The 27,697-nt window shown below is 42.3% G+C and overlaps 1 protein-coding gene across 4 annotated transcripts in view; it reads right to left on the reverse strand.

Annotated features, from left to right (window-relative positions):
- Nucleotides 1–27,697, reverse strand: part of LOC131204628 (mitochondrial peptide methionine sulfoxide reductase-like) — a 73,688-nt gene that overhangs the window by 10,925 nt on the left and 35,066 nt on the right. For all 4 annotated transcript variants that reach the window (XM_058196078.1, XM_058196076.1, XM_058196077.1 and 1 more), the window contains exon 5: nucleotides 23,147–23,253. In XM_058196078.1, the coding sequence (XP_058052061.1) occupies nucleotides 23,147–23,253 (107 nt within the window). The remainder of the gene's footprint in view (nucleotides 1–23,146; nucleotides 23,254–27,697) is intronic.

A 27,697-nucleotide genomic window follows, 5' to 3' on the forward strand; every position in this document is an offset into this window, starting at 1 on the left:
GGTTACTCTTAAGAGTCAGCACGACCAAGAACTTCAGTTCTCCCTCCTCCTTGCAGTACCAAATTCATGTTGGAATTTTAGTGGTGGGAAAGAGAACTAATGTTTTTAAGAAGAGCTGGCACTCATAAAGAGAAAACAAGTTTCTGGTCCTTGTGGCACTGAATATTGGCTAGGAAAAGTGTGAGCTGCAATCAAAGGTATTGTAGGGCAGGAAGGATTTTCACAGTGCTTGCGGGAATGGAGTGGCTGGCTCCGGAATTCTGGGAGTTGAAGTCCACAAGTCATAAAAGGGCCATAGATTCCCACATCTCTGTCCTAAGGTTTTGGTATGTTTTAATAGTTTTTAAGGCATCTTTCTGACTTGAAATATGGCAAAATGCCCAGAAGGATTGCCACAGCCTATGCCAAAGCCCACTGTAACAACATTGCCAAAAAGGCACTAAGAGTTGTTAACTTAATCTTGCGTAGCTTCTTCTCTGGTAATATTGTACTACTAACTAGAGCATACAAAACATTTGCTAGACCAATTCTCGAATACAGCTCATGGAACCCGCACTGCATTAATACAATTGAGAGAGTCCAGAGATATTTTACAAGAAGAGTCCTCCATTCCTCATCCCGCAATAAAATACCTTATGCCAACAGATTCCAAATTTTGGGGTCTGGAAGACAGAACTTCACTGTCTTCGGTCTGACCTAAGTACATCAAATCATCTGCTACAACGTCCTACCAGCCAATGACTACTTCAGCTTCAACCACAACAATACACGAGCACACAATAGATACAAACTCAAGGTAAACCGCTCCAAACTCGACTGCAGAAAATACGACTTCAGTAACAGAGTTGTTAATGCACTATCTGACTCTGTAGTTTCTTCCCCAAACCCCCAAAACTTTAACCTTAGACTGTCTACTGTTGACCTCACCCCATTCCTAAGAGATCTATAAGGGGCGTGCATAAGCGCACCAGCGTGCCTACCGTCCCTGTCCTAATATTCCTTTTTACTCTTACTCCTTTCATGTATTCAAATTATGTTTATACTTTTACCTGTTATCTTATACATGCCTGACAAATAAAAATAAATAAATAAATAAATATGTGGCCACTTGAGGGCCCCCAAGATCCCTGCCTATTTACAGAGTTCCTTCATCCAAAGCTTTCAGGTTGTTTCAATAAGATGTATTCATTCAGAATTCAGAAGGACAGAGAAATAAAAAAAGATAATAATGAAATAAAAATGGAACACTATTAATTGTTGCTGATATGAGCCTGACTTTTACCAACAATGCCAACCCTTCGAAATTTTGCAATCCATGCATCTGGTTGTTCACACCATCTCCTTTTAAGATGACCTACCATACCAAAAAGATAGTCCTCAGCGTACGACCACAATAGAGCCCCAAATTTCTGTTGCTAAGCGAGACAGTTGTTCAGTAAGCTTTGCTCCGTTTTACAATTTTTCTTGCCACAGAACATCTGTGAAATGAATCACTGCTCTGGTCAATTCAGTAACACGGCTGTTAAGGGAATCTGGCTTCCCCATTGAGTTTGTTGGTCACAAGGTCGCAAAAGGGGAATCACGTGATCTCCAAAATACTTGCAGCTGTCATAAATATGAACCAATGGCCAAGCATCCGAAGTTCAATCACATGACCATGGGGATGCTGCCAATGGTTCTAAATTTGAAAAACGATCATCATTCACTTTCTTTCGTGCCATTTTAACCTGTATCTAAGTCAGATACTCCCAAACAAAGCTTTTATCATGCAATCTCCAAGAATCACCTTCTAATCTCCAAGGACTTTAAGAAGGGCAGCTAAGAGACTTCCGGTTTGGCACCGTAGGTGATGGCGGTGATCTTTATGATCACCAACCTCTGGATTATGTGGAATCGCTAGGACAGCTTAAATCTGCTGTCCAGCGGTTCGGAAAACCCCCTCTTCGGGAGAAGGAGAAGGGGTGAGCTGAGGGCAGAGGTTGAATTTCCCTAAAGCCCCTGAGAAAAAAGGGGTTTGAAGGGTTAAGTTCCCTCCAGTAACCCGAAGTGCTCCAGATCCGAGGATTCTTCTGCTTTGGCGGAACCAATCACCACGACCAAACGCCGAGATTTATTTTGGACAATAAAGGATTATACCGGACAGAACGAAAGTGGGAGAACTTTATGCAAGTAGCCAAGCCGATTCCCCGATACTTTGTAACAAGCTTGAAAACAGTAAAAAAATGGAGGCGAATTGTTAACAAGTTAACGAGTGGAAAGCGAAAGCGATACTTTCAGCGTTGGGTCTGCAGTTGGTAATTTGCATGTTACTTGCTGCTTTTACTCTTTAACTCTTTGCTGCCTGCTGATAGAATCTAGGGGAGATTTTTAAATACTGCTTTAAAAGACTGTGTTTTTTAGAGGTTAAGAAGATTTAAAGTGAATATTAAGTTGGAAATAAATAAATATATAATTTTATAGAAGATGGCAGCCAAACAATTAAAGTCTACTGTAACAAAGAGCTCTGGAACTTTATCAGCTGGTGCCTCTCCAGCTCATACAGCAGAGACTAGAACATTGAATTTAGAGGCGTTACAAGAGAACTTAAAAGGCTTTATAGAAGAAAAATTTAAAGTAATAACTGATGAGATGTCTGAAATGAAAGAGCAGATATCAGAAATTCAAGTGGGAAATAAAGAAGTTAAAGAAGGATTTGTAATGGCAGTACAAGTTTGGCAACGAATGTGATTTTATTGGAGGAGGAGGTTGAAGAAATTAAGCAACATAATTTAAAATTAGAAAATAAAATGGATGAATTTCAAAGTAAAATGGAAAAACAGAGGATGAAATAGTTTTGATACAATATAGAAATATGGAATTTGCTCTTAGAATTCGAGGTTTGAAAGAAAATAAGGAAGAGAATTTAAGGAAATTTTTCTGAAGTATTTGCTGAGATATTAGCAGCTCGTCCAGCAGATGTGGCTTATCAAATTGATAAAATATATCGTGTGAATTCTTGGATAGCAAGGCAAAAAAGTTGCCAAGGGATGTTGTTATTTATTTTACAAACAGAACAGTGAGAAATCAGATTTTGCAAGCTTCATATAAGGGGAGAAGATTCAGATTGCTGGTCAAGATATTTTGATATTAAAGGAAATTCCACCAAAATGTTAAGGGCTAGGAAGGAATTTGCCTTCCTGGTGAATGAACTTAAAAACATCAGATTGAATATAGATGGGATATTCCAACTGGTATAATAGTATATTATGCAGGAAAGTATATCGTTTCAATACGGTTGGAAAAGCAAGAGAATTTTATGTTGAGGTATTAAGTTGGAAGTCTTCCCCATTGGAAGCTAGAGGAAGGAGGCTGAAGTGAAGGAAGAGAAGTGAAGCAGGTACAAGAACAGATTGTGATGGAAGAAGATTTATTACAAGTGTTGGAAATACCTACGACGGGTTTAGATTCAAAAGAACAAAGGTTGAAAAGAGCTGCTGCTAAACGCAAGGAACAAGAGATGAAGGCACAACAACAACTGGCAACTACTACAGCGGAAACAGTGGGAGGAGCAAGGCCTAAAGTAAAATGTGATCTGCGGCTGGTGTTCCAAAAGTTTCCTATCTTGGAATGTTAATGGCCTGAACTCACCGTAGAAGAGAAGGAAAGTATTTCATTATTTGAAACAATTTAAAAATGACATTACCTGTTTACAAGAAACACATATTAGATCTTGCTAAATGTTGGAGATGCGATTGTGAAGATGCTACTTATTACCATATATGGTGGACTTGTAAAAAAGTTAAAGCATTTTGGATTAAAGTATGGTGGATCATGCAGAATATTTTGAAAAGAAGATTAAGTTTACTGCAGTTCTTTCTACTAGGAATAATTATGGACTACACAGCTATAGAGACTAAATTGATTTTGAACTTAATAACAGTCGCAAGACTTTTGATTGCTCAGTATTGGAAGAAAGAAGAATTACCTACAATCGAAGAATGGACACTCAAAGTATCAAATCTGGCAGAGATGACAAAATCTCCGCTTACTTGAAAGACTATACACTAGAAAAATATATTCTAGAATGGAAAATGTGGATTGATTATATTTAAAATAAGTATCAGATAAAAAAATATTGAATAGCATATGAGTAAATTTAGGAAATATTTTGTATTAGATATATTTTTGAAGGAGAGGGAATTGAGAGTGTGACTAAGTGTGGTGTGACTAGAGATTATAATTTAGGAATTATTTTGGATTATGATTGTTAGTTTTGATACCCTGCATTTTGTTCTGGGAAGTCGGATGGGGGTGGGGGTAAGGGGAGGGAATTGGGGGTTTGGTAGAGATGGAGTGATGGTTAATGTACAGGGATTATTGAAGAAATATAATTAATGTACGATCGGGTCTGCATAGTTACCATTTTAGAACGGTGAGGAGGGAGAAAAGAGGAGAGAGTAGGAGGTAGGAAAGAGGAGAAGAGGAAGGAAGAGGGGTAGAAGAGGGAGAAGGAAGGTGTAGGGTGGAGGGAGGAGAGGATGTAGATAAGAGAAGGAGAGGAAGGTCTGAAAAGTAAAAGAAGGTAGAAGAGGGAAGAGTGTTAAAAAGGGGGGTGGTGACTGGGCAAGCCCGACTAATTGTATATAACTGTACATTGGAGGAATTATTTGATATGATTGTAAAAATAAAACTTTTTATGAAAAAAAAAGAAAAAAAAAGAAGGGCAGCTATAACTTTCTACTGACATGATTGCAGTGTTCCAATATCTCAGGGGCTGCCACAAAGAAGAGGGAGTCAAGCTATTCTCCAAAGCACCTGAGGGCAGGACAAGAAGCAATGGGTGGAAACTAATCAAGGAGAGAAGCAACCCAGAACTAAGGAGGTATTTCCTGACAATGAGAACAATTGATCAGTGGAATGACTTGGCTCCAGAAGTTGTAAATACTCCAACATTGGAAGTTTTTAAGAAGATGTTGGATTACCATTTGTCTGAAGTGGTATAGGGTTTTCTGCCTGAGCAGGGGGCTGGTCTAGAAGACCTTCACAGTCCCTTCCAACTCTGTTATTCTGTTAAGTGGCTCTTCCCTAGTCTATTTATAGGTCATGTCACTTTTTTTCAATGCCATTGTAACTTTGAAGAATGACTAAATGAACAACAATACAAGAGCAAATAATACAATATTGCAATAATGCAGTAATACAAGAGCAAACAATAGATTCAAACCTAATGTCAACTGCTTCAAACTTGATTGGAGAAAATATGACTTCTGTAACAGAGTTGTTAATGCTTGGAACTCATTACTTGACTCCATAGTCTCTACTCAAAATCCCAAAATCTTCAACCAAAAACTGTCTACTATTGACCTCACCCCATTCCTAAGAGGACTATAAGGGGCGTGCATAAGAGCACAAAAGTGCCTACTGTTCCTGTCCTATTGTTCCCTTCATTATATCAAATTAACATAGCTGTTGCATACTTTTACTTATATATATATATATTTCTTTTATGATGTGGGGTTTTTTTATGTCGATGTTTGTGTATACTGTTGTGACAAAATAAAATTAAAAAAAAAACCTGTTGTAAGTCAAGGAGTACCTGTATCTTGCCAATGTCTATGCAGCTAGGGATGATGGAAATTGAGGTCCAAAATATCTGGAAGCATTAAGTTTTTAAAGCAGCTGAATGCAGGACAAAAAGCAATGGGTGGAAGGTAATCAAGGAGAGAAGCAACTTGGAACTAAGGAGAAATTTCCTGACAGTTGGAACAATAAATCAATAGAACGACTTGCTTCCAGAAGTTGTGAATACTCCAACAGTGGAAGTTTTTAAGAAGAGACTGGACAATCATTTGTCTGAAGTGGTGTAGGGTTTCCTGCCTAAGCAGGGGGTTGGACTAGAGGACCTCCAAGGTTCCTTCCAACTCTGTAATTCTGTTTAAGCAGTTCCACATTGCTTCTTCCACCATTTCTCTAAAGTTTCACCACCTTGGCAATCTGAAGATGTATGGACTTCAATTCTCAGGATTCCACAGCCATTTTCAGGAGAGAAATACACCAAAACTGTCACGTAAAATAGACTTTACATCTTTTTTTCCTTTGGGCTCTTAATACTATTCAGTATTGATGTCTTCCCATCTTCACTTGAGAACTGTTGCGTGGGGGGAAGAGCCTATTACTTGGGCAACGGCTAACCATTTTTTCATTACAGCTCATAAACAAAATGCTAGGAGACTTAGATGAACATTGGCAGCTAAGTCTCCTGTTATCCCTTCAAGGCAGTCTTGACCGAGAAGCAGAACTGGGTATGTTGGGCTCTTTATTGCAAAGTTACATAAACAGAATCTTGCAAGACTGAACGTATTTCTCCCCTCCTTTCCTTGTACTTTCCAGGAAACGAAGGAAATGTTTCCCCCACCCTCCCTCCTTCTGTGAGCTGAGATAATCTTTCACACACCTGTTGTCCAGTCTGCAGCTCCCGTGTCTCCCAAGGCCATTCCCACAGACCATAAATCCCCCTTCTCTTAAATGCATGGCTTCCCTGGGTCTTCCCTGGACTGGGACAGAAGGCTAAATACTATTTCTCTCCATCAAAGGTCTGGAACAGGGGTCTCCAACCTCCGGTCCGTGGCATGCCTGAAACTGGGCCGCACAAACAAGTGAAGCCCCAGCATAGTTACTACTACTACAGTAGTAGTAACTGTGAGAGGGATCTTGGAGTCCTAGTGGACAACTGTTTAAATATGAGCCAGCAGTGTGCAGCAGCTGCCAAAAAAGCCAACACAGTTCTAGGCTGCATAAACAGAGGGATAGAATCAAGATCACCTGAAGTGTTAATACCACTTTATAATGCCTTGGTAAGGCCACACTTGGAATGCTGCATTCAGTTTTGGTCGCCATGATGTAAAAAAGATGTGGAGACTCTAGAAAGAGTGCAGAGAAGAGCAACCAAGATGATTAGGGGACTGGAGGCTAAAACATATGAAGAACGGTTGCAGGAACTGGGTATGTCTAGTCTAATGAAAAGAAGGACTAGGGGAGACATGAAAGCAGTGTTCCAATATCTCAGGGGCTGCCACAAAGAAGAGGGAGTCAAGCTATTCTCCAAAGCACCTGAAGGCAGGACAAGAAGCAAGGGATGGAAACTAATCAAGGAGAGAAGCAACCTAGAACTAAGGAGAAATTTTCTGACACTGAGAACAATTAATCAGTGGAACAACTTGCCTCCAGAAGTTGTGAATGCTCCAACACTGGAAGTTTTTAAGAAGATGTTGGATAACCGTTGGTCTGATGTGGTGTAGGGTTTCATGCCTAAGCAGCGGGTTGGACAATAGGACCTCCAAGGTCCCTTCTAACTCTGTTATTCTATTCTATTCTATTCTATTCTATTCTATTCTATTCTATTCTATTCTATTCTATTCTATTCTATTCTATTCTATTCTACTCTACTCTACTCTACTCTACTCTACTCTACTCTACTCTACTCTACTCTACTCTACTCTACTCTACTCTACTCTATCCTACCTGCGGGATGCAGGCAGCACATGAAACCATGCCCACTCCGGTCTGCAGAAAACTCTCTCTCCATGGAACCGGTCCCTGATGCCCAAAATGTTGGGAGCCACTGGTCTAGAACCGGGCCGTCACAAAAATGCTACCCAGTGTCTCCATTTCCATAGGATGAGTCTAGCAGAGACTGGTGGGGCCCTCCCACCTCCTTTTCCCTTTGTCATCTGCCCCTACCAGGTGAAATGATTTTATCTCCTCTCCTGAGGAATAGTGGGGAAGCAGAGGCAGAAAGAGGGGATGATCCTGTCAACCCTGAAGCTGACCTGGCTGGGGCCGTTTTCTTTTCTGTAGCTTTTTCTATAGGCATTTTCTTCACATGGCTTCAGGCTTGACAAAGTCTGGAGCTGAGCGGGGTGTAGAGATAGCTGGGGTTTTGCAGCCAAAACAAAATAGTTCTTTTATGAGCCAAGGACATTCCAACTGCTGGCTGGCCAGAGGAGGAGGAGAAAAGTAACCAGGCAACCAGCCAGCACCCAGATTGGACAATGTGACTCATTGTTTGGGAGAAAAGGGAAACTTTCACTTTTTAAGGTGGTGGAAAACACAGGAACTCTCAGAGTTGGTTTTCCACCCATCTGTGTGCCAAGATGGTATCCCCAAATAAAACTGTTCTTTGAGGAATCAACCTGCCTCGGGTTCTGTTTGCAATGGGTGTATTACTTGAAACATTGACGTATCCATTTAGCAACCATTCCAAGTTATAACAGCACTGGGGAAAAAAGGGATTTACAACCAGTATTTACACTTAAAACCATTGCAGCATCCCCAATGGTCATGTGATCAAAACTGGGGTGCTTGGCAACCAGCACCCCAGGGTCATGTGATCGCCATGGGCAACCTTCTCAGCTGGCTCCCAACAAGCAAAGTGCCAGGGTTCCAGGTAACGGACCCAACGCAATGAAAACTCCGAGGCCTAGGAGTTCCTCAAAGTCCAGATTTATTATGATTTATGTCATATTGGCACATCTGGGAAAAGCCCGACTCTGAAGGTCCCATGGTTTTCCCCACCCAAATTAAAAGTCAAAGTTCTCCCCCCCCAACAATCCACATGTCCATCACATAATCCAATCCGGCCACAGCCTCAACTCCAGTTGGATTCAATCCACGCCTCCCCAATACTTGGTGAGAACGTCTGTCCTCCATCTTCCCTGAGTCTTTGTGTCACCCGGTGTTGGGTCGACACTTGGGGCTCAGGACCCCAGGCAGCACCCTGAAACTCGTGAGAGCTGCTTTTGTTTGACTAGGGATTCGGGTTAATGTCCAGGTTCCAAGTAAAACCCCCAACGAAATCAAACTCTGAGGCTTGAAGTTCCTCAAAACTAATTTTTATTAGAGATGTCATATTGGCACATTTGGGAAAACCCGGATCTGAGAGCTTCCGGGTTTTCCTCACCCGAAAGCAAGTTCAAGTCCTTGCCCTTCACCCACATGTCCATCACACGAACCAATCAGGTACCCTCCAGAACAGAAGATACCTCCTCATTCTTCTCAGCACAGCTGCAGGGCACAACGGCCTTGACTTTCTAAAAAGAATTTTATTTTGACTACATATCCTCTTCACTGTATGCAATTCCCCCCTCCCATTTTCCCACAGTAGACTTTGTGGCAGGCCTGAAGGCTCAAAGGTAGAAAGGTAGAAAGATGGCTTCTAGGTCTGACAACGTCCTTGGTTCCCAGGAGAAAAAACTTTATTTTGGCTACAGGTCCCCAGCTATTTCTATTCCCCCCGCCCGTTCCCACAGCTCCAACCAGCATAGTTGTGGCAGCCCTGAAGATACTCCAGAAATGGCTTCAGGGTTGACACAAAATCAATGAGGAATGCTAGATTCACTGAACAATGGCAGTGATTCGCTTAACCACCAGCCTCCCCCCCCAAAAGGGGGAGGGGAAATTGGGCACGACTCACTTAACAACTGCCTTGCTTAGCTATGGAAATCCTGGTACCAACTGTGGTTCATTTGAGGACTACCTGTCAACCGACTGGGGAAGAGGGTGGCCTTGGGAGACGGTGGAGTGGGGAGAGAGAGAGAGGAAACGCACGGCTCGATTTTTCAACCATGCAATTAATGGACCTGCCCACTTCAAAGGAAATTGTGGATAGCTCAGGAGGCTTCTTGGCCGAGGGAAGCTGGATTGTTTATTTCAGGGGAAAGGAAGTCTGAGAAGGAAGCGTGGGGCTCTCCAGGGCTAAGTACAATGAGGCTTATCGCAGGCAGAGTTAATTCGCATGCAGGCTGGATGATGTGTGCAAGAGAGCCGATAAGACAACATGGTTAATTAACTGGAACCCAGCTGAGCCTGGCGTCAGCAGAGACGCTGCGGCAGGAAAAGAGCAGTGGAAGTCAGCTTTGCATCGGGAGAGAGGGAGAGAAAGAAAAGAAAGAAAAGAAAGAATGGAAGGAAGGAAGGAAGGAAGGAAAGAAAGAAAGAAAGAAAAAGGAAGGAAGGAAGGAAGGAAAGAGAAAGAAAGAAAGAAGAAAGAGAGAGAGAGAAAGAAAGAAAGAAGAGAGAGAGAGAGAAAAAGAAAGAAAGAAAGAAAGAAAGAAAGAAAGAAAGGAAGGGAGGGAGGGAAGGAAGGAAAGAAAAAGAAAGAAAAAAAGAAAGAAAGAGAAAAAGAAAGGAAGGAAGGAAGGGAGGAAGAAAAGGAAGGAAAGAAAAAGAAAGAAAGAAACAAAGGAAGGAAGGAAGGAAGGGAAGGAAGGAAGGAAAGAAAAAGAAAGAAAAAAGGAAGGAAGGAAGGAAGGAAGGAAGGAAGGAAGGAAGGAAGGAAGGAAGGAAGGAAGAGGACTTGCTGGGGCTTCTAAAGGAGAGTGAATGGCTGCACTCCTGCTCCTGCTTCTTAAACAATCTGAGAAATTTTGCAAGGATCGAAGCGTGATTCCTAGGAATGTTCACTTTTTCTAATTCAAGAGGAACGGCCAATATCTAAATCATGATCAGAAGGTATTGGGGTTAGCTCTCACAAACATTTCCTCCAAATTAAGTCAAGTAGGAGATCTGAAGATTTAATATCTTCAGGTCAACCAAGTGTTTTTAAATGGCTCTGAGTTAGGCCCTCTTGTGTTCTAATCAAGGCTTTGTTACTCAATTCCTATGTCCCTTTCTTGCTTTTGAAAATATAGGATTCCAACCCTGTTTGAAGAAAATACTGTATTACTGCTTATTTAAGTAAGCACTCACATATACACACTTCAATTTCAAAATCAGGCAGTTTAGTATTGGATATTGGACATTAATAATATATACCTGAAAAAACAAATAAACAAGCGAGATTAAAATTAACCAAATTTGGCAGATTGTGTGAAGGCACTTTCTAAGTTCCTAAGTGACATAGTTTGGCTTGTTATGAGAACATCACCAGAATACACACGTTCTTTATACAGTGATACCTCCGGTACTCAACATTAATTGGTTCTGGGAGATGCGATGACTACCAAAAATGATGAGTACCAAACAACCTTTTCCCATAAGGAATAATGCAGTGAGTCACAAGGCAACCAACATTGACAAATCCTATCTTGTGAGCTGAGTACCAAACAAATGATGAATACCAGCACAAAAGTTTCAGGTCAAAATCCACTGAGTACCAAATTCGATGAGTTTCAAAGCGGCTGAGTACCAAGGTACCATTGTATTTATAAAGTGGTTCTAAGGTTGCTTTCTAATAGAATTGGGTTAGAGCTCTCAACATCCCCTCTCAGACCACTCAAGCTGAGAAGCAGGTGGGAGGGCTCAGCCAGTCTCGGCTAAATCCATCCTAAGTAAGCAAAGTGGCAGGGGATGATGGGCGAGGAAAGGTGTCCCAAGCAAAGTCTTTTCTTGTCTTACTTCTAGGCCAGGGGTGAAATGCTCCCAGTTCAGACCGGATCGCCTGATCCGGTAGTGATGGTGGCGGGTGGTTTGGAGAACCGGTAGCAAAAATTCCCGCCCCCCCCCCCCACCATACCCAGCTGAGCTGTGCGATCATCAGAGGTTGTTTTTTTTTACTTTGAAAAACATTTTTTCTTCTGCCGAAAAAAGGCTTTTAAAAGTTAAAAAAAAAAAGGCTCTGATGATCGCACAGCTCAGCTGGGATCGTCAGAATCCTTTAAAAGCATTTTTTCTACAACCTCTTCGGCTGAAGCGGTTGTAGAAAAAAACCTTTTGAAAGGTTCTGGCGATCAGGCAACTCAGCTGGGATCGTCAGAACCCTTTAAAAGCTTTTTTTCTTCTGGTGATCCCAGCTGAGTTGCCTGATCATCACAGACTTTTAAAAGCTTTTTTTTTACAATCTCTTCGGCGGAAGAGGTTGTAGAAAAAAATGCTTCTAAAAGTTTAAAAAAAAAAAAGTTGGCCACGCCCACTCAGTCACATTACCCCCCACCAAGTCACGCCCACAGAACCGGTAGTAACAAATTTTACATTTCATCCCGGTTCCAGGCTATAGTGTGCACCTACTCAGCATCGATGCTCCACACCCAACAAGAAGGTATAGTAGCTCTCCTAGGAGCAGGTACACAATTCCAATTTGCTACTTTTGGAATGGGATGTGTCATGGCCCCATCAGAGCCTGAATCTGTGGGGGGGGGAAAGACGAGCTGGAACCCTGAGCCCACAGAGATGGAGGGGGCGGCTTCATTGACTATGGAGGAAAATGGGGAAGAGCAGAGCCAGTCAGGCCAGGACCTTTCAGGTTTAGAACAGCTTGTAGGCAGGGAGGAACAGGGGCCCCGATGAACACGAGAGACGGAACTCAGCCGATGAGCAAGGATCACTCCCTCCTGATCCGAGAGCACGGAGAGTGGAGAGAAGGCGAGAACAACGCAGACTGGGCAGGCTACTCAGGAGAAGAATGCCCGGCCCATCTTCACAAGGCACACCTGGGGAATGAGGCTTAAGGAAACACTGTGGGGAGGGGCATTTGTCAGGAACAAACGCTGAATTCCTGAAGTGCTGAATCTGTGGAGCCTCACGTGCACTTGCCAACGTCTGGAGATTACTGTGCTCTGTCTTGTGTGCCTTGCCCAGTTCGTCTACCTCGCTGGGCTGCTGGCCTTGGATGCTGCTTTGCTAATCTTGCTTATTGGACTACTCGCAGCCAGAGGGTGTTGAAGGTGCATGTGAGAGCTTGGCTCCAGGCCTTCTAGTAAATGTGGGGTCATTTGGGGGCAAAGTTGGAGTAATATAGGGGCGTTAGACCTGTTCTCTGGCTGTGTTGCTTCCATGCCACGCCTCAGGTCATCACAGGACGGATGGATGAATGGATGGATGGATGGAGAGATTCCACACTAAAGCATCCGCCCCTAAATTCATCCCCTGACATTTCTTATAGAAGATGAACTCAAGCTGCAGTACCAGGAAAGATCCTTGACTGGAGATCATGGACATAAGGAGCAAGAAACCAATATACCTTTTCCCATTGAAGAGCCTGAATAAACAGGTTAGGCAAACATAAGCACAGCTGTCCTTCAGACAGACATCTAGCTCAATCTGCAGGGGGGCCAGGAAGAACAAGAGACAGAACTGGAAGGCAATTTCCCTAACAGCTTTCAGAATTTCAACTCAAAGTTGGCTTCAAACTTCAGATCTCAGGAATGCAAATTGAAAATAAGGGCCCCTGCCTTGAACATCAAATGCAATTGGAGTTGGGAAATAATGCTTTGGTTTTAATCTTCTTCCAATCCAGTCCTGCAAAGCTCCCAGCAAGGAAGAGAGGGAAACAAATCCTTGGAGGAAAACCTCGCTATTTCTGAACGACAGAAACAGGATCCCAGATGGATCTGGACAAACAGGAGGATCTGTCTCCCTTGGAGTGATCAATAAATGCTAAGATATTTCTTTCTGCCGCATCCCGAGGATGGGATGAGCAAAGCTCTAAGGGCCTCTGCAGGGAGCAAAGAGCAGAGACCAAGTGCTTGGTATTTAAGCCATACCGAGGAACAGAATATATAAATAACAGATTGTTCCTAGAGGCAGCATGCTATCTTCCTGTCCTTTGGGATGTGGAGGGGAGCTATTGATTTTTTTCCCCTCCCTGGTGGGGAATATCTTAGCATGTTTAATGGCCACTAGAAGTAAACCTGTCAGAGAAGAATGATGTGATCTGTCTGTCAAAATCTCCCAAACAGCCAGAGTCTGATCTCAGTTATGATGTCCCATCATGAACACCCCTTCTCCTTCCCCCTCCCCTAAGGGACAGCAATATCCTGGGTCACAGGTACATTCATGCCATGCAGTTCATCAACCACGCAGATGTGTAATTTCATTGGCAGAAGCAACAGGGAAACTGCATGAAAGAACAGCTATGACTCTCACCAGCTTATAATAAGTTATAATAAGATGATCCACCTAGGCTCTTGAGAGCATTTTGTTAGAAATGGCTACTATGCTGAGGGACTTGAATATCTATCTATCTATCTATCTATCTATCTATCTATCTATCTATCTATCTATCTATTGAATATCTGTCTATCCATCCATCCATCTATTCATCCATCATTCTATCTATCTATCTATCTATCTATCTATCTATCTATCTATCTATCTATCTATCTATCTGTCTGTCTGTCTGTCTATCTATCACCTATCCATTCTTCCTTCCATCCATCCATCCATCCATCCATCCATACATACATACATACATACATACATCTATCTATCACCTATCTATCTGATTTATATGTCAGCCCATCTCACAATTCAAGGCAACTGTGAGTGGCTTACAGTGTAATATTCACAAGATGGTTGCCATGTTGGATTAAGGTTCATTGCCAACACTATTTTTCCAAAGACAAACTGATACCCTACATAAAGAGATGGGCTACAGCATCCAACATCCACAGTCTCCAGTTGACTGGGCTACACAACCCATCATTCATTGTCATCAATGAAGGATAGTAACTTAGGAAAGGCTGCTGAGGGGCAGGAAATGGGGGAGGTGTGAGAGAGGTACTTTATTTATTTATAAATTTGGTACTTTATTAGACAGTACAACCAATCTACAAATTAAATAATAAGACAGCCTGAAGCAGTGCAAGCAGAAGTATTGCTGAACACCTGGTGAATTTCACATTCTGACATTTCAAAATCAAAAAAATTGATTTGTGCATTACCCAATTTTCCAAAGATACTAAAACCTCACACTTATATGATGCAACTAAAGAAACAGAATCCTACTCCACAACATCACAAATACACAAAAATATTCTCTCTCTTCCTCCAAAAACTAACTTTGCACCCCAAAAGCATACTAAAGGAACAGTGGCACTAAGGTGGGAGGTGTTGCCATCAAATGAGAACCATACACCAAAAGTTAGACTAGCTATACAAATTTGATTCAGCTTAGATCCGTGTCCAGAATGAAACGAAGTCTTGTCCTCCGAGAAATAACTCTGCCACATCTCTGCCTTAATAAACCTTAGTCTGGTTTTAATTCTATCCTAGCTTGGCCTGACTGAGAACTTCAAGAAACCTAGCTTAAGTAGATCTAGACAAATGGCAACAGTTATGGGAGAGGAACTACAAATTAACAATGTCCACTGCATATAAAGAAAATCAATATTAAATGTTTTATAGATGGCATATGCCACCTGAGAAACTGGCAAAAATGTTTAAAAATAAATCAGCTAAATGCTGGAAATGTCATCAGTTACCAGGATCTTATTATCATATGTGGGGGACATGCCCAGAAGACAAAAGTTATTGGGAGAAAATAAAGGGTTGGTTAGAAGAAATGATCCAACAACACACTGACTCAAAACTGGAGCTGTTCTTTTTGGGGATTCTACCAGAGAAAATCAGTAAAGAAAATATCTATTTGATTATACATGTAATAACAGCAGCAAGAATTGTTTTTGAGCAAAATTGGAAAGCAGAGATAATACCCCTGGAAGGAGAAATTATTAGAAAAATTTTAGATTGTGCAGAAATGAATAGATTAACTTTGATGATTAAAGAAAGAGAAGATTCCGAATATTTTAAGATATGGGATAAATTCTACCATTGGTTAGAAAAAAGGTATAGATAAGCAATGGATAATTATGTAAGAAAATGGTATAATTAGAATAGTGTATTTGTGGGAAAATGGTAATAGATTAAATTGAAGTGAAGAAAGAAGAAACAATAAAAAGATGGAGCCATGAAGAAAACACCGAGATGCCACATGGAAGGAATGACTGATATACTAAATGTCTATTTGTTTATAAAATAAAAAACTTCTTTTTTTTAAAAAAAGAAACCTAGCTTAAGAGCAAATGCTATGAGAGACAAAGCTGGTTTGTTCACAGGTACAGTGCTGTAAGCATTTTCAGGACCATGGATAGCTCAGGGCAAATAACCACGATTGAACTAATTCTAAGAACTATTGTACCAGCACCTGTCCAAGCTAAACCAGTATCAACATTTAACGACCCCATAATCCTTTGCAGGATGGAGTCTGGGTGTTTACTGGCCGGATGCCCTTCCTGTCGCCAATGCGGAGCTATATTTAGCAGATATATTCTCATCATGCAAGAGACTGAAATATCTGCCTCTACCTAGGATTGAACTCATAGCCTTCTGATTGTGAGGCGAGAGCTCCACCTCTAGGCCACCGCACCACTCAGGCTCAACCAGTACATTAAGTCTAAAAAGCCAGCAGTTCTTCAATACCCCCGCACACGCTTGCTAGTATGTTGATTTAAATATCTTTTAATCTTTTCTGCATGGCTGGAAAATCACAGGAACTATGAAAAACTCTGAACCTGAACAGAAAACTAGAGCCTCAGGCTTGGAAGGCATAGAGAGGGTGCTAACAGTTTGGTTAGCCTTTGGTTCCCCACAGTTTGTGTCTTGGCAATTAAGGGTGAATTACCTGCGGCGCGCCAGATCCTACTAAACACCCAGTTCTAGATGCCTCAGCCAGGAATGCCACCGGTGTGGAACACTGGAAGTTCTAGATCAAATCTCACAGGACCAGTGCAAAACACCAAATGGTTCAGCCTTATGGGTTCTAAAGTATTAATATCGCCAATTGACAAACAGGGCAGAAATGCTACTGCTGTGCAAGCGTCCTTATATCGTTTATAATATTTCTCTTGGCAAAACGTTTTTAAGTTGTCCTTCACACTAGATGTTCTCAAGCTTTGCTTAAATGTTTTTTCTGAATCGGATCACCAATGCTCTAATATAACTTCTTCTTTATTATTCATGATTGTTTACTCTTTCTTGAATGAACCCCTTGGAGAAGACCTCACCACTCAATGTCTCGAGCATTACGGAGCTCTGTTCCCACCAGAGCAGTTTTTATCTTCAGACCTTGGTGCACAGACACCAAGTGGTTTTGGGCCTTTCAAGTCAGGCATTGACAAGAAGTAAGGTTTCCGTCAATGAATGAGCTATCTAAGGACACTTCCTGATCAATATTTTTCTTCGTTTCCTTCTGCCTAGAAACACAGATGATGTTGGGGGGGGTAGGGCTTTCTTCTCCAAGGCTTCAATCCTGATGTCGCCTACTCACGAAGGCAGGGGTGCTATTCAGCAGGTTCTGACAGGTTCAGAAGAACCAGAAGTGGAAATTTTGTGTAGTTCGGAGAATTGGCAAATACCATCTCTGGCTGGCCCCAGAGTGGGGAGAGAATGGAGATTTTGCAATATCCTTCCCCCAGGAGTGGGGAAGGAATGGGGACTTTGCAGTATCCTTCCCCCAGGAGTGGGGAGGGAATGGAGATTTTGCAGTAACCTTCCCTTGCCACACCCACCAAGCCATGCCCACCAAGCCACACCACAATCACCAAGCCACACCTACAGAACCGGTAGTAAAAATATTTGAATTCCACCACTGCACCAAGGCATTATAGGAGTTGCAAAAAAAAAAATGCTTGGAAAGCAGGACAAAGATTCAATTTTCTGCTCAATTACTATTACTGTATATTTGGATATTGCAACTAGTCCTCAGTTTATGACCATTTAGTGACTGTTTGAAGGTACAAGAGTGGTGAAATGGATGACCTTGGACCAGTCCTTGCACTTAGCGTCCATCACAACATCCCTGTGGTCACATGATCACAATTCGGATTCTTGGCAACTGGCATCTACTTACAACAGTTGCTGAATCCCAGTGTCCTGTGATCAACGTTTATAACGTTTCCCAGACAGCTTTTGACAACAAAGTCATTGGGGGACTCTGAATTTGCTTAATAAACACATAATTCGCTGAACAACCAAAACATGTTGTAAAATTGGGGTTGGTCATGTTAACAACTTGTATCCCTTAGCAATGGAAATTCGGGCCCCAATTGTGGCTTGTAAGTCGAAGACTACTTGTATTAAAAAGATAGCAATGTAAAATAATATAAAAATGTAATAATAGAAAACTGGTTATGTCACTGTGTGCTGTTTAAATACCAGTAATCTGATATCATCAGAGAAAGCTGATTTATCTAGGAAGGAAGGAAGGAAGGAAGGAAGGAAGGAAGGAAGGAAGGAAGGAAGGAAGGAAGGAAGGAAGGAAGGAAGGAAGGAAGGAAGGAAGGAAGGAAGAATAAATGAACAAACAAACAAACAAAAAAAGGGAGGGAGGGAAGGAGGGCGGAAAGAGGAGGAGGGAGGGAGGAGGAAGGAAGGAAGGAAGGAAAGAAAGAAAGAAAGAAAGAAAGAAAGAAAAAGAAAGAAAGAAAGAGAAAGAAAGAAAGAAAGAAAGAAAGAAAGAAAGAAAGAAAGAAGGAAGGAAGGAAGGAAGAAGGAAGAAAGAAAGAAAGAAAGAAAGAGAAGGAAGGAAGGAAGGAAGGAAGGAAGGAAGGAAGGAAGGAAGGAAGAAAAAAAGAAAGAAAGAAAGAAAGAAAGAAAGAAAGAAAGAAAGAAAGAAAGAAAGAAAGAAAGAAAGAAAGAAAGAAAGAACCAACCTTCAGACCTCATGTAACATTACCTCCATGTTTGGGAACCCTCCCTCAGATGGTATCAACCAAATAGCAATTTTCACCTGCCTCTTTTTACTTAGATCTACTTAAAAACCACAACCAGCAACCTGGTCAAGAGTGGTAAAGCCTCCGGTATTCTAAAGGTGCCCAACTTTGGAACTGTTCAGAAAACCCTCCAGAGGATTTTCCCATCCTTGCTCCTTTCAGTACATCTCGGCCTGCCTTCTGCAGTTGCCAAGAAACAATAAAGGAAACGCCAACCCCTAGCTGCGGTGGGTGGGGGGGGAAAGAGGCTGTTCTGCTAGACCTCCCCTCCCCTCCCCAACCCCACCCTGCCCCCATCATAAAAACCCAGCAACATTGGCATCTTTGGAATGACTCTGCCCTCACCTATCCTCACCAGGAAGGAGGAGACCCTTCCAAAACTGCCCCAGTTCCCTTGATCTCAACCTCATTAGCCACTTGGAAATACACAACACTCCCCACCCACAGACTGCCAGCCCCCAAGAAATACCCTCCTTCCCCCCCACCTTTTCCCTCCCTCCTCCCACACTGATGTCCAGCCAGCACGTGCCAATTTTAAGCTGGGGTTGCCCTTAACTGTCCTACTTGGGAGGAGGGGGGGCAACTGCTTATGGCAATGAATCATTTCCAAATGGGCCCAGGCGGAGGGGAGATATTGCACCTGCCTCTCCCGTGACCTTTGCTCTCTAGCTGCCAATCACCATCATGGCAAGTTGCCAGGGAAACTGAGACATCTCTCCCTCCCTCCCCCCTTTTTTTCTCTCCATCCAGAGTGCACTAACGGCCTTGGAGGAGCAATTATCTATATTCGCTTCTCTGCCTTTGTTATGGGGCAAGGCGTTGGGGGCAGGTTCTATTCACTGGAGGGGACCAAAACAAAAAAACAGCCTCTTCAGAGTCCCTGAGGGTGTGTGTGTGTGTGTGTGTGTGTGTGTGTGTGTGAGAGAGAGAGAGAGAGAGAGAAGGAAAGAGTGTGTGTGCAGGAGAGAGAAAGAAAAACAGATCCCTACCAGCTCCATCGTGAATCCGATGCTGGAAAGACACAGCATCTTCCTGGCGACTGCTTATTTAAAGGTCTCTCTGAACATGTTTCCAAAACAGATTGTACCCGTAAAAGAACCACATTGTGTAAAAAAAAAAGAAAGAAAAAAGAACACAATGTCAAGCCACAAGATGATGGGGGGCGGTGGGGAGAGAGGGACTGAAAGGCCCACACTTTTCCAAGAAGCTGCTGAAAGGGGTTGAGTTGCCAAGAATGGAAACCAGCGGACATCTTTTGACAGAGAACATTCTGTATGTAATTGTGGAAAAACAGCTGTACTGGATCTACCTAAACATGTGTCAGCATAACACAGAAAATTGCAGACTTTTAACTCCCAGCCGGAAGGCTTTAGAAATTGTCACCAATATTATATATATATTTAAATGACACAAGATAAATTTGGAATATTCAAAGTTAGAAAGTAGAAAGACATTTCTGGCTGAGGGACTCTGGAAGTTGAAGTCCACAAGTCTTAAAGGGACCAAGGTTGGAGACCCCTGACCTAGAGCATGTCCTCCCTGTAGGAGCATGTTGGGGCAGGCAGATGTTCTTCAGGACCCTCAAGTAAATACGGGTAGTCCTCATCTTACGACCATAACTGGGAGAGAATCTCCACTGCTAAGCAAGACCGTTGTAAAGTGAGTCATGCCTGATTTTGCCATGGTTGTTAAGTGACTCGCATGATCATTAAGTGAATCCAGCTTCTCCCATTGACTTTGCTTGTCAGAAGCCAGCTAGGGAAAGTCATAAATGGCAACCACAGGACACTTGGATACTGCAACCCCTTGTAAATATACAGCAATAGTCATAGCGCTTAGACTTATATACCGCTTCGCAGTGCTTGACAGCCTTCTCTACGCGGTTTACAAAGTCAGCCTCTTACCTCCAATAATCTGGGTCCTCGTTTTACCCACCTCAGAAGGATGGAAGGCTGAGTCAACCTGGAGCTGGTTAGGATCGAACTGCTGGCAGCCGGTAGAGTTAGCCTGAAAATACTGCATTCTAATCACTGCGCCACCACAGCCACCAATATATATTGGTTGCCAAATGTCTGCATTTTGGTTATGTGACAGTGGATATGCTGCGATAGCCCTAAGTCTCTAAATCAGGGGTTTCAAACTCAATTACATTGAGGGCCGCAACAATGCTGTGGTTCGCCTCGGGGGGGAGTGGCCAACTGGGTGGGCGTGGTCTGCTTGATGCCACTCCCCAAACTGTTGGCATGTTTCCTCTTCGCACTGGGTAGACTGGGCCGAAGTGACACAGGCAGTGGTGGGATTCAAATAATTTAACAACCGGTTCTCTGCCCTAATGTTTTCTTCCAACAACCAGTTCATCAAACTGCTCAGAAAGCTAACAACCGGTTCTCCCGAAGTGGCGCGAACTGGCTGAATCCTACCACTGCACACAGGTAGACTGGGCTGAAGGACAGCCCTGTAGACTGGATCCAACCACATGGCGGGCCAGATTCGGCCCACGGGCCTTACGTTTGACACTCCTGCTCTAAATGAATAATTGTAAGACAAGAACTGTTTGTATTTTGCTTGGCCTATAGAACCTGACCCTGTACATATACAGTATATATAATTGCTGAACCAGCATCTGCATATTAGGAGAATTACAGTCCTAGACAGCTTGGCAGACAAGATTGGCCGAGAGTCCAGAGCACTTTAGGGCATTAGAGATTAAGAGCTATGCTATTTTCTTTAAGCATAAGTAGCAGCTCCGGTAAAAATGAAGCTTGTCTGAAAACATAGTGTGCAAAGAACAATACCTTCCTGGCATAATTAGATTGCCACTTCAAACCTCTGTTGGTTAATGAGCCCCTAACAAGAAAAAGCTGAAGGCATTAAGATATGTTTAGCCTTAAAAAGAGATTATTAAGAGGCAACATGCTAGCGAAAATATCTGAAGTATTGTCCTCCTCTAACGAGACTCCAGAGCATTGAATTCAAAATCCCAATGGGAAATGAAGAAAGAGGTTTCGACTTCGCTCTTATAAAATCTTCTTCACATCCAAACAATTCAGCGGTGAACCAGTTTGGTGCCTTGGTTAAAGGCACAAGGCTAGAAACCAGGAATCCATGAATTCTAGTCCTCCCTTAGCCATCCAAGCCGGCTGGATGGCTTTGAACCAATCCCTCTCTCAGCCCTAGGATGAATATTTCTAAGAAACGTCACTAAGAAAATTGCACAGACTTGAGTAAATATTGCCTCAAACACACAGATACAGAGAAACAAGCTGATTAAAAATAAATTTATGTATTTCAGGGGGGAAACTAGGGGTGAAATGCTCCCGGTTCGGACCGGATCGGCCAATCCGGTACCGTTTAAAAAACGGTAGCAATCGCGGTGTGAGGCTCCGCCCTCCAGCCCGGCTGTGGTTTTTTACCCTCTGCGCATGTGCAGAAAGGTTTTGTGCATGCGCAGAGGATGTGCGCTTTCGAACCGGTAAGGAAGGTAAGTAGATTTCACCCCTGGGGGAAACTAGTTATACAGTATTTGTATTTAACTGGGAATGAGCAGGATTGATTTGTCATGCAAACCCATAACCTACTTAACTGTGGGCTTGAGGGGTTCAGAACCCTGGAAGAGCTCTACGTTGTTTTAAATTAAACTACTGTTCCCTGGTCAACCATGTTGGGCAACTATGGAAGAGAGAGAGAGTTAACTTCTTCCTGCTGGCAGAGAAATGTAGATACAGAGCAATCCTGCAAAAATGGGGCTTTTCTAGGAATCCTGCCTCTACCATTACTTTTTAACCCTACCCTTCTGGCCGCATGGGAGGACTGAACATTGGAGAAGTAAGGTGGGTGAAGGAAACTTTGCGTTGCTGGTGACAGCTGAATCATTGTAAATGCTTAAAATACTGTGGCAGCTGAGATCCTAACTTGCTTGGGACAGCTGTGATTATGCATTCCCAGTCCATGAAGTTATTTTCTGCAGAAGAGCTGCCAACTGGGCCAGCTGTGGGATGGGAAGACAGTCACCGTAACTATGTAGTTTAGCTCCTAACTCTAACAATTAATCTTATAAATGAACTCCAGGTTTAGGACTATAATTAGGATATCCTAACAGAACTACAACCCAGTTGTGGAGCACACGTTTCCCATGAAGGAAGTCCCAGGTTTTAATTGTGATATCTCCAATTAAGAGCTCTTACATGGGAAGCTAGGGGGCACGATGGCTAAGGGGTTAAAGATGCTGAGTTTATCCGTTAGAAAGTTGACCGCCTGGGTTTGAGACCCGAACGCTGTGTGATGGAGTGAGTTCCTATTACTTGCCTCAGCTCCTGCCCACCTAGAATTTTGAAAGCATACCAGTGCAAGTAGATAAATAGGTACCACGTTGGTGGGAAGGTAAAAGTGTTCCGTGCGCCTTGGTGTATAGTCATGCTGGCCACATGACCATGGAAGCATCTTTGGACAACACTGGCTCCCTCGGCTAAGAAACAGATATGAGCACCACCTCTTAAAGTCGGACACGACTGGACAGGGGAAACATTTATCTTTACCTTTACCTTTAGATGAGAATTCGTAGCTAGGAACCTTTGCCTTACAAAGTTAATGCCAATAAGAGTCAACCTTAATCATATAAATAGCAGCACCATGGTCCAAGACCTCAATCTCCTGTCCCCCATCTATCCATAATTCTCCTATACCTGTTCATACATTGCCTTGGATCTTAAAGCAGATTCCAGTTGTTCTGCTCCGATAGTGTAGATGGCCGAGCGATATTGTGTGCCAAAGTCTTCGTACTGCTTCATTCCTGGGGGGGAGGGGGGAAACAAGACCACAACAATGCACGTTATCAGACAGAAGATGATCAAACTGATTCATACTGCTGAATCTTCTTCATCCCACTTCAACCTTAGTAATAAACAGTTTCAGGGGAAAAAGTGTTATCCTTGAGTATTTCCATTTTATCCATGTCATTAATAGAAAACAGAAAGAAAATTTTAGTGCTAGATTAGAAGATAGATCAGTGGTCTCACTCCACAGAAAATAACTTTTTTTTGTTTGTTTATTCTGAGGTTCCTCCTGAATTTAGGGACTAGGATTTCAAAGATCGTCTAATTTTGATTTTTGGTATCCATAGCCAATATTTCTAGCAGGTATACAAACTACGTATGTTGTCACTTTGGAAATTGCCATTCTGAGTTTAGTGGACATGGATATTGTCCCGGGAAAGAAATATTGGCTATGGATACCAAAGCCAATATTTTTTTCCCGGGACAATATCCATGTCCACTAAACTCAGAATGGCAATTTCCAAAGTGACAACATACGTAGTTCGTATACCTGCTAGATAAGTATGACTTCAGCAAAAAGTCCAAGTTTTCTCCATGAATTAAATATGGAAGACAAAAGACATCCAGCGACATTTGCAGAAGAAAACATTTTGGATCAAAAAACTCTTGAATTTGCTGAGTCCTGATCCAGAAAATGTTCCCTGATAATAAAATACCACCAGAAAACACTGCTTTGTTCACTGCAAAAAGGTGAACGTCTCACAACGAATTTGTACCTGATAATAACATGCAAAAGCTTTTCCTTCAAGATCAAATATAAAATACAGTTAGTCCTCAACTTAACAACATTCATTTAGTGACCATTCAAACTTACAATGGCACTGAAAAAAAGTGACTTATGACTATTATTCACATCACACTTTTTGCTCACCCGTGGTCAGGTGATCAAAATTCAGATGCTTGGAAACTGACTCATATTTATGACTGTTGTAGTGTCCCAGGATCATGTGGATCCCCTTTTGTGACCTTCTGATAAGCAACATTAATGAGGGAGCCAGATTCATTAAACAACCCTGAGACTAATTTAACAACTGCAGCGCTTCACTTAACAACTGTGGCAAGAAAGGTCATTAAAATGGGGAAAAACTCACTTAAAAACTGTCTCTTCCACTTAGCAATGGAAGTGTTGGGCTCAATTGTGGTTGTAAGTTAAGGACTTACATGTAAAATATGAATCCTGCTAATGCAATAGAAGAGGTAATATTATTGGTTGGAGGAAAAAGAAAAAAGACTAGACTAAATTAGACTAGGCTAGGCTAGGCTAGAATTTTTTATTGGCCAAGTGTGATTGGACACACAAGGAATTTGTCTTGGTGCATATGCTCTCAGTGTACATAAAAGAGAAGATACCTTCATCAAGAATCATAAGGCACAATACTTTATGATAGTCATAGACTAGACTAGACTAGACTGGAAAAGAATAGAATAGAATAGAATAGAATTTTTTATTGGCCAAGTGTGATTGGACACACAAGGAATTTGTCTTGGTGCATATGCTCTCAGCGTACATAAAAGAGAAGATACCTTCATCAAGAATCATAAGGCACAATACTTTATGATAGTCATAGACTAGACTAGACTAGACTGGAAAAGAATAGAATAGAATAGAATAGAATTTTTTATTGGCCAAGTGTGATTGGACACACAAGGAATTTGTCTTGGTGCATATGCTCTCAGCGTACATAAAAGAGAAGATACCTTCATCAAGAATCATAAGGCACAATACTTTATGATAGTCATAGACTAGACTAGACTAGACTAGACTAGACTAGACTAGACTAGACTGGAAAAGAATAGAATAGAATAGAATAGAATTTTTTATTGGCCAAGTGTGATTGGACACACAAGGAATTTGTCTTGGTGCATATGCTCTCAGTGTACATAAAAGAAAAGATACCTTCATCAATAATCATAAGGTACAACACTTTATGATAGTCACAGACTAGACTAGACTAGAAAAGAATAGAATAGAATAGAATAGAATTTTTTATTGGCCAAGTGTGATTGGACATACAAGGAATTTGTCTTGGTGCATATGCTCTCAGTGTACATAAAAGAAAAGATACCTTCATCAAGGTACAACACTTACAACACTTAATGATAGTCATAGGGGACAAATTTAACACTTAATGATACAACACTTAATGATACAACAAATAGGAGAAAACAAAAATTGCTGAAAGGAAATTGTGTACACGTTTATGTCTATGTATATATGTAAATAAAATAATTAATATTAGAAATATATGTATAAAAGACATATTAGGATAAGGGAGAAAAAAATGTATAAGTATTGGTTACCGACGCAAAACTGTTAAAATAAAAAAGTGTCAAAATTTATTTTTGTTTTTAAAAATGTTTAATAATTTTTTTTTAAAGAAGAGGTAATATTATAACCGCCAACATCATTCACGCATAAGCCTAGATGGTCCATCCTTAGAGTCCTGTAACCAAAGAGCCCTTTACTATCAGTGGAAGTGCCTTAAATCTTCATCCCGATTTGAGGCGAGCAATGGAAAAACCCTGCCTGAAGAGGAGCTCTTAGTAAGAAGGACAGGACTGCCTGCCAATGGTAGTATAGCTATAAAAGTGGGCAGCCATAAATGGGTGAGAGGAGGGGTTTCTCTTTTTCCTTCTGAAGAAGCTGGATGCCAGAAAAACCAGAGTTTCCTGTCAGTGGTCATCACTGAGGGCTTATAATATGCAATTCAGGGGTGAGACAAGTAAGGTACTGAACAGCGGTGAAATCCTCTGAAGTCTGCTAGCGGTCAGTGAGTCTGTTACTGAGGCACGCCTGCGCAGCGCTAAAAAAGGAACATTTTTAAGCCTTCCAAGTCTGCAAAGATAAGTAGAACAGTGAGGGGGGGATGGAAATCTGCCGTGATTTAGATTAGCTAGAAAGCAGGAAATCCAACGATTCCAAATATAAATTGCGGGTCACAGCTGATCGCCGCCCAGCTGATTGTCAGAAATACCAGTCCGGCCAAACCGGGAGCATTTTTTAACTACCAGTTCACCCAAACTGGTAGGAGTTCACCCTTCATCCTGAACTTAGGCAGGAAAAACCAAAACCACAGGGACAAATAAGTGGTACCCGTCAACAGTCCGATTAGTGGACCCAAAAGAAGTAAACACTCTTGGGAGCTTTGACTTCCAAAAAGAATAACTTTATTGAACACACCATCTCGGAACTGCAGAAGCAAAACCAGCTCTGGTTTTCCCACGCCAATGCTCACTTAGTTAAGCAATAGATTCCCTTTCTCCCCACCCCTGGCTATTTACATTCTCCAATTACAAAACTCCCTTTTGCTATGGGAAAAGTCTGCTATGGGAAAAGTTTGCTATGGGAAAAGTCCATGCCTCCATCTAGCTTCTGCAGTAGTGACCTTGGTGAGGTTTGGCTCTCCCAGTCCGTAAATGAAAGCTGAGCATTCCATTTTGCCCCCTCCTCCCATTTGGATGATAAGCTGAAAAGCGATAGAAGCTCAGAAGAAGGAAAGCAATTCAATCCTGACATGCCTCCCCCCCAGAGGAAAGGTAGACCGAGGAAAAAAATACCAAACACAGGTTAACATTGTTACTCAAGAATCTACTCCTTCAACAGTAGCAACTGAGAGAGAAATCTAAGTGTCCAGGTGGACCACCACTTCAGTATAAGCCAGCAACGTATTGCAGATGCCAAAACAACCCAATGCAATCCTGGTCTGCAGGATAACATCAAGATCATGAGAAGTGATGGCACCACTTTTCACCGCACTGGTAAGACCACACTTGCAATAACATGTCCAGTTCTGGTCACCACAATACAAAAAGGATATTGAGATCCTGGAAAGTGTGCGGAGAAGAGCCACAAAGCAACAAAGATGATAAAGGGTCTGTAGGCTACATTGTATGATGAACAGTTGAGGGAGCTAGGAATGTCTAAACCGGGGATGGGGGTCAAACTCAAGGCCCAGGGGCCAGATCCGGCCTGCGGGATGCTTAGATCTGGCCCTCAGGCCACCTGGAAACAGTGAAGGACCGGTCCACGATGCCTCTGCCAGTGAAAATGGAACTTGCAAGGGCCACGGGGAGCCCTCCGGAGCTCCGTTTTCACTGGCAGAGGGTTGCAGGAGGCAGTTGCAGCTGAAAACAGAGCTTGGGAGCCTGTTTTCTCTGGCAGAGTACTCAGCCCGTCACAGGCACTCCTGGCACGAGTGATGTTGAGCTGCTATGCCCACCTTGGCCACACCTATCCCAGGCCCACCAAGGTCAAATACAACCCTGATGCGGCCCTCAATGAAATCGAGTTTGACACCCCTGGACTAGACTATTGAAAAGAAGGCATCAAGCTGAGTTTGTGAGGGAATTCACGGGGGAAATTTGGGGGGGGGAGACACATGTTAACTGTCTTCCAATACT

Source organism: Ahaetulla prasina, chromosome 10, assembly GCF_028640845.1.
Source record: "Ahaetulla prasina isolate Xishuangbanna chromosome 10, ASM2864084v1, whole genome shotgun sequence".
Classification (NCBI taxonomy): Eukaryota; Metazoa; Chordata; class Lepidosauria; order Squamata; family Colubridae; genus Ahaetulla; species Ahaetulla prasina.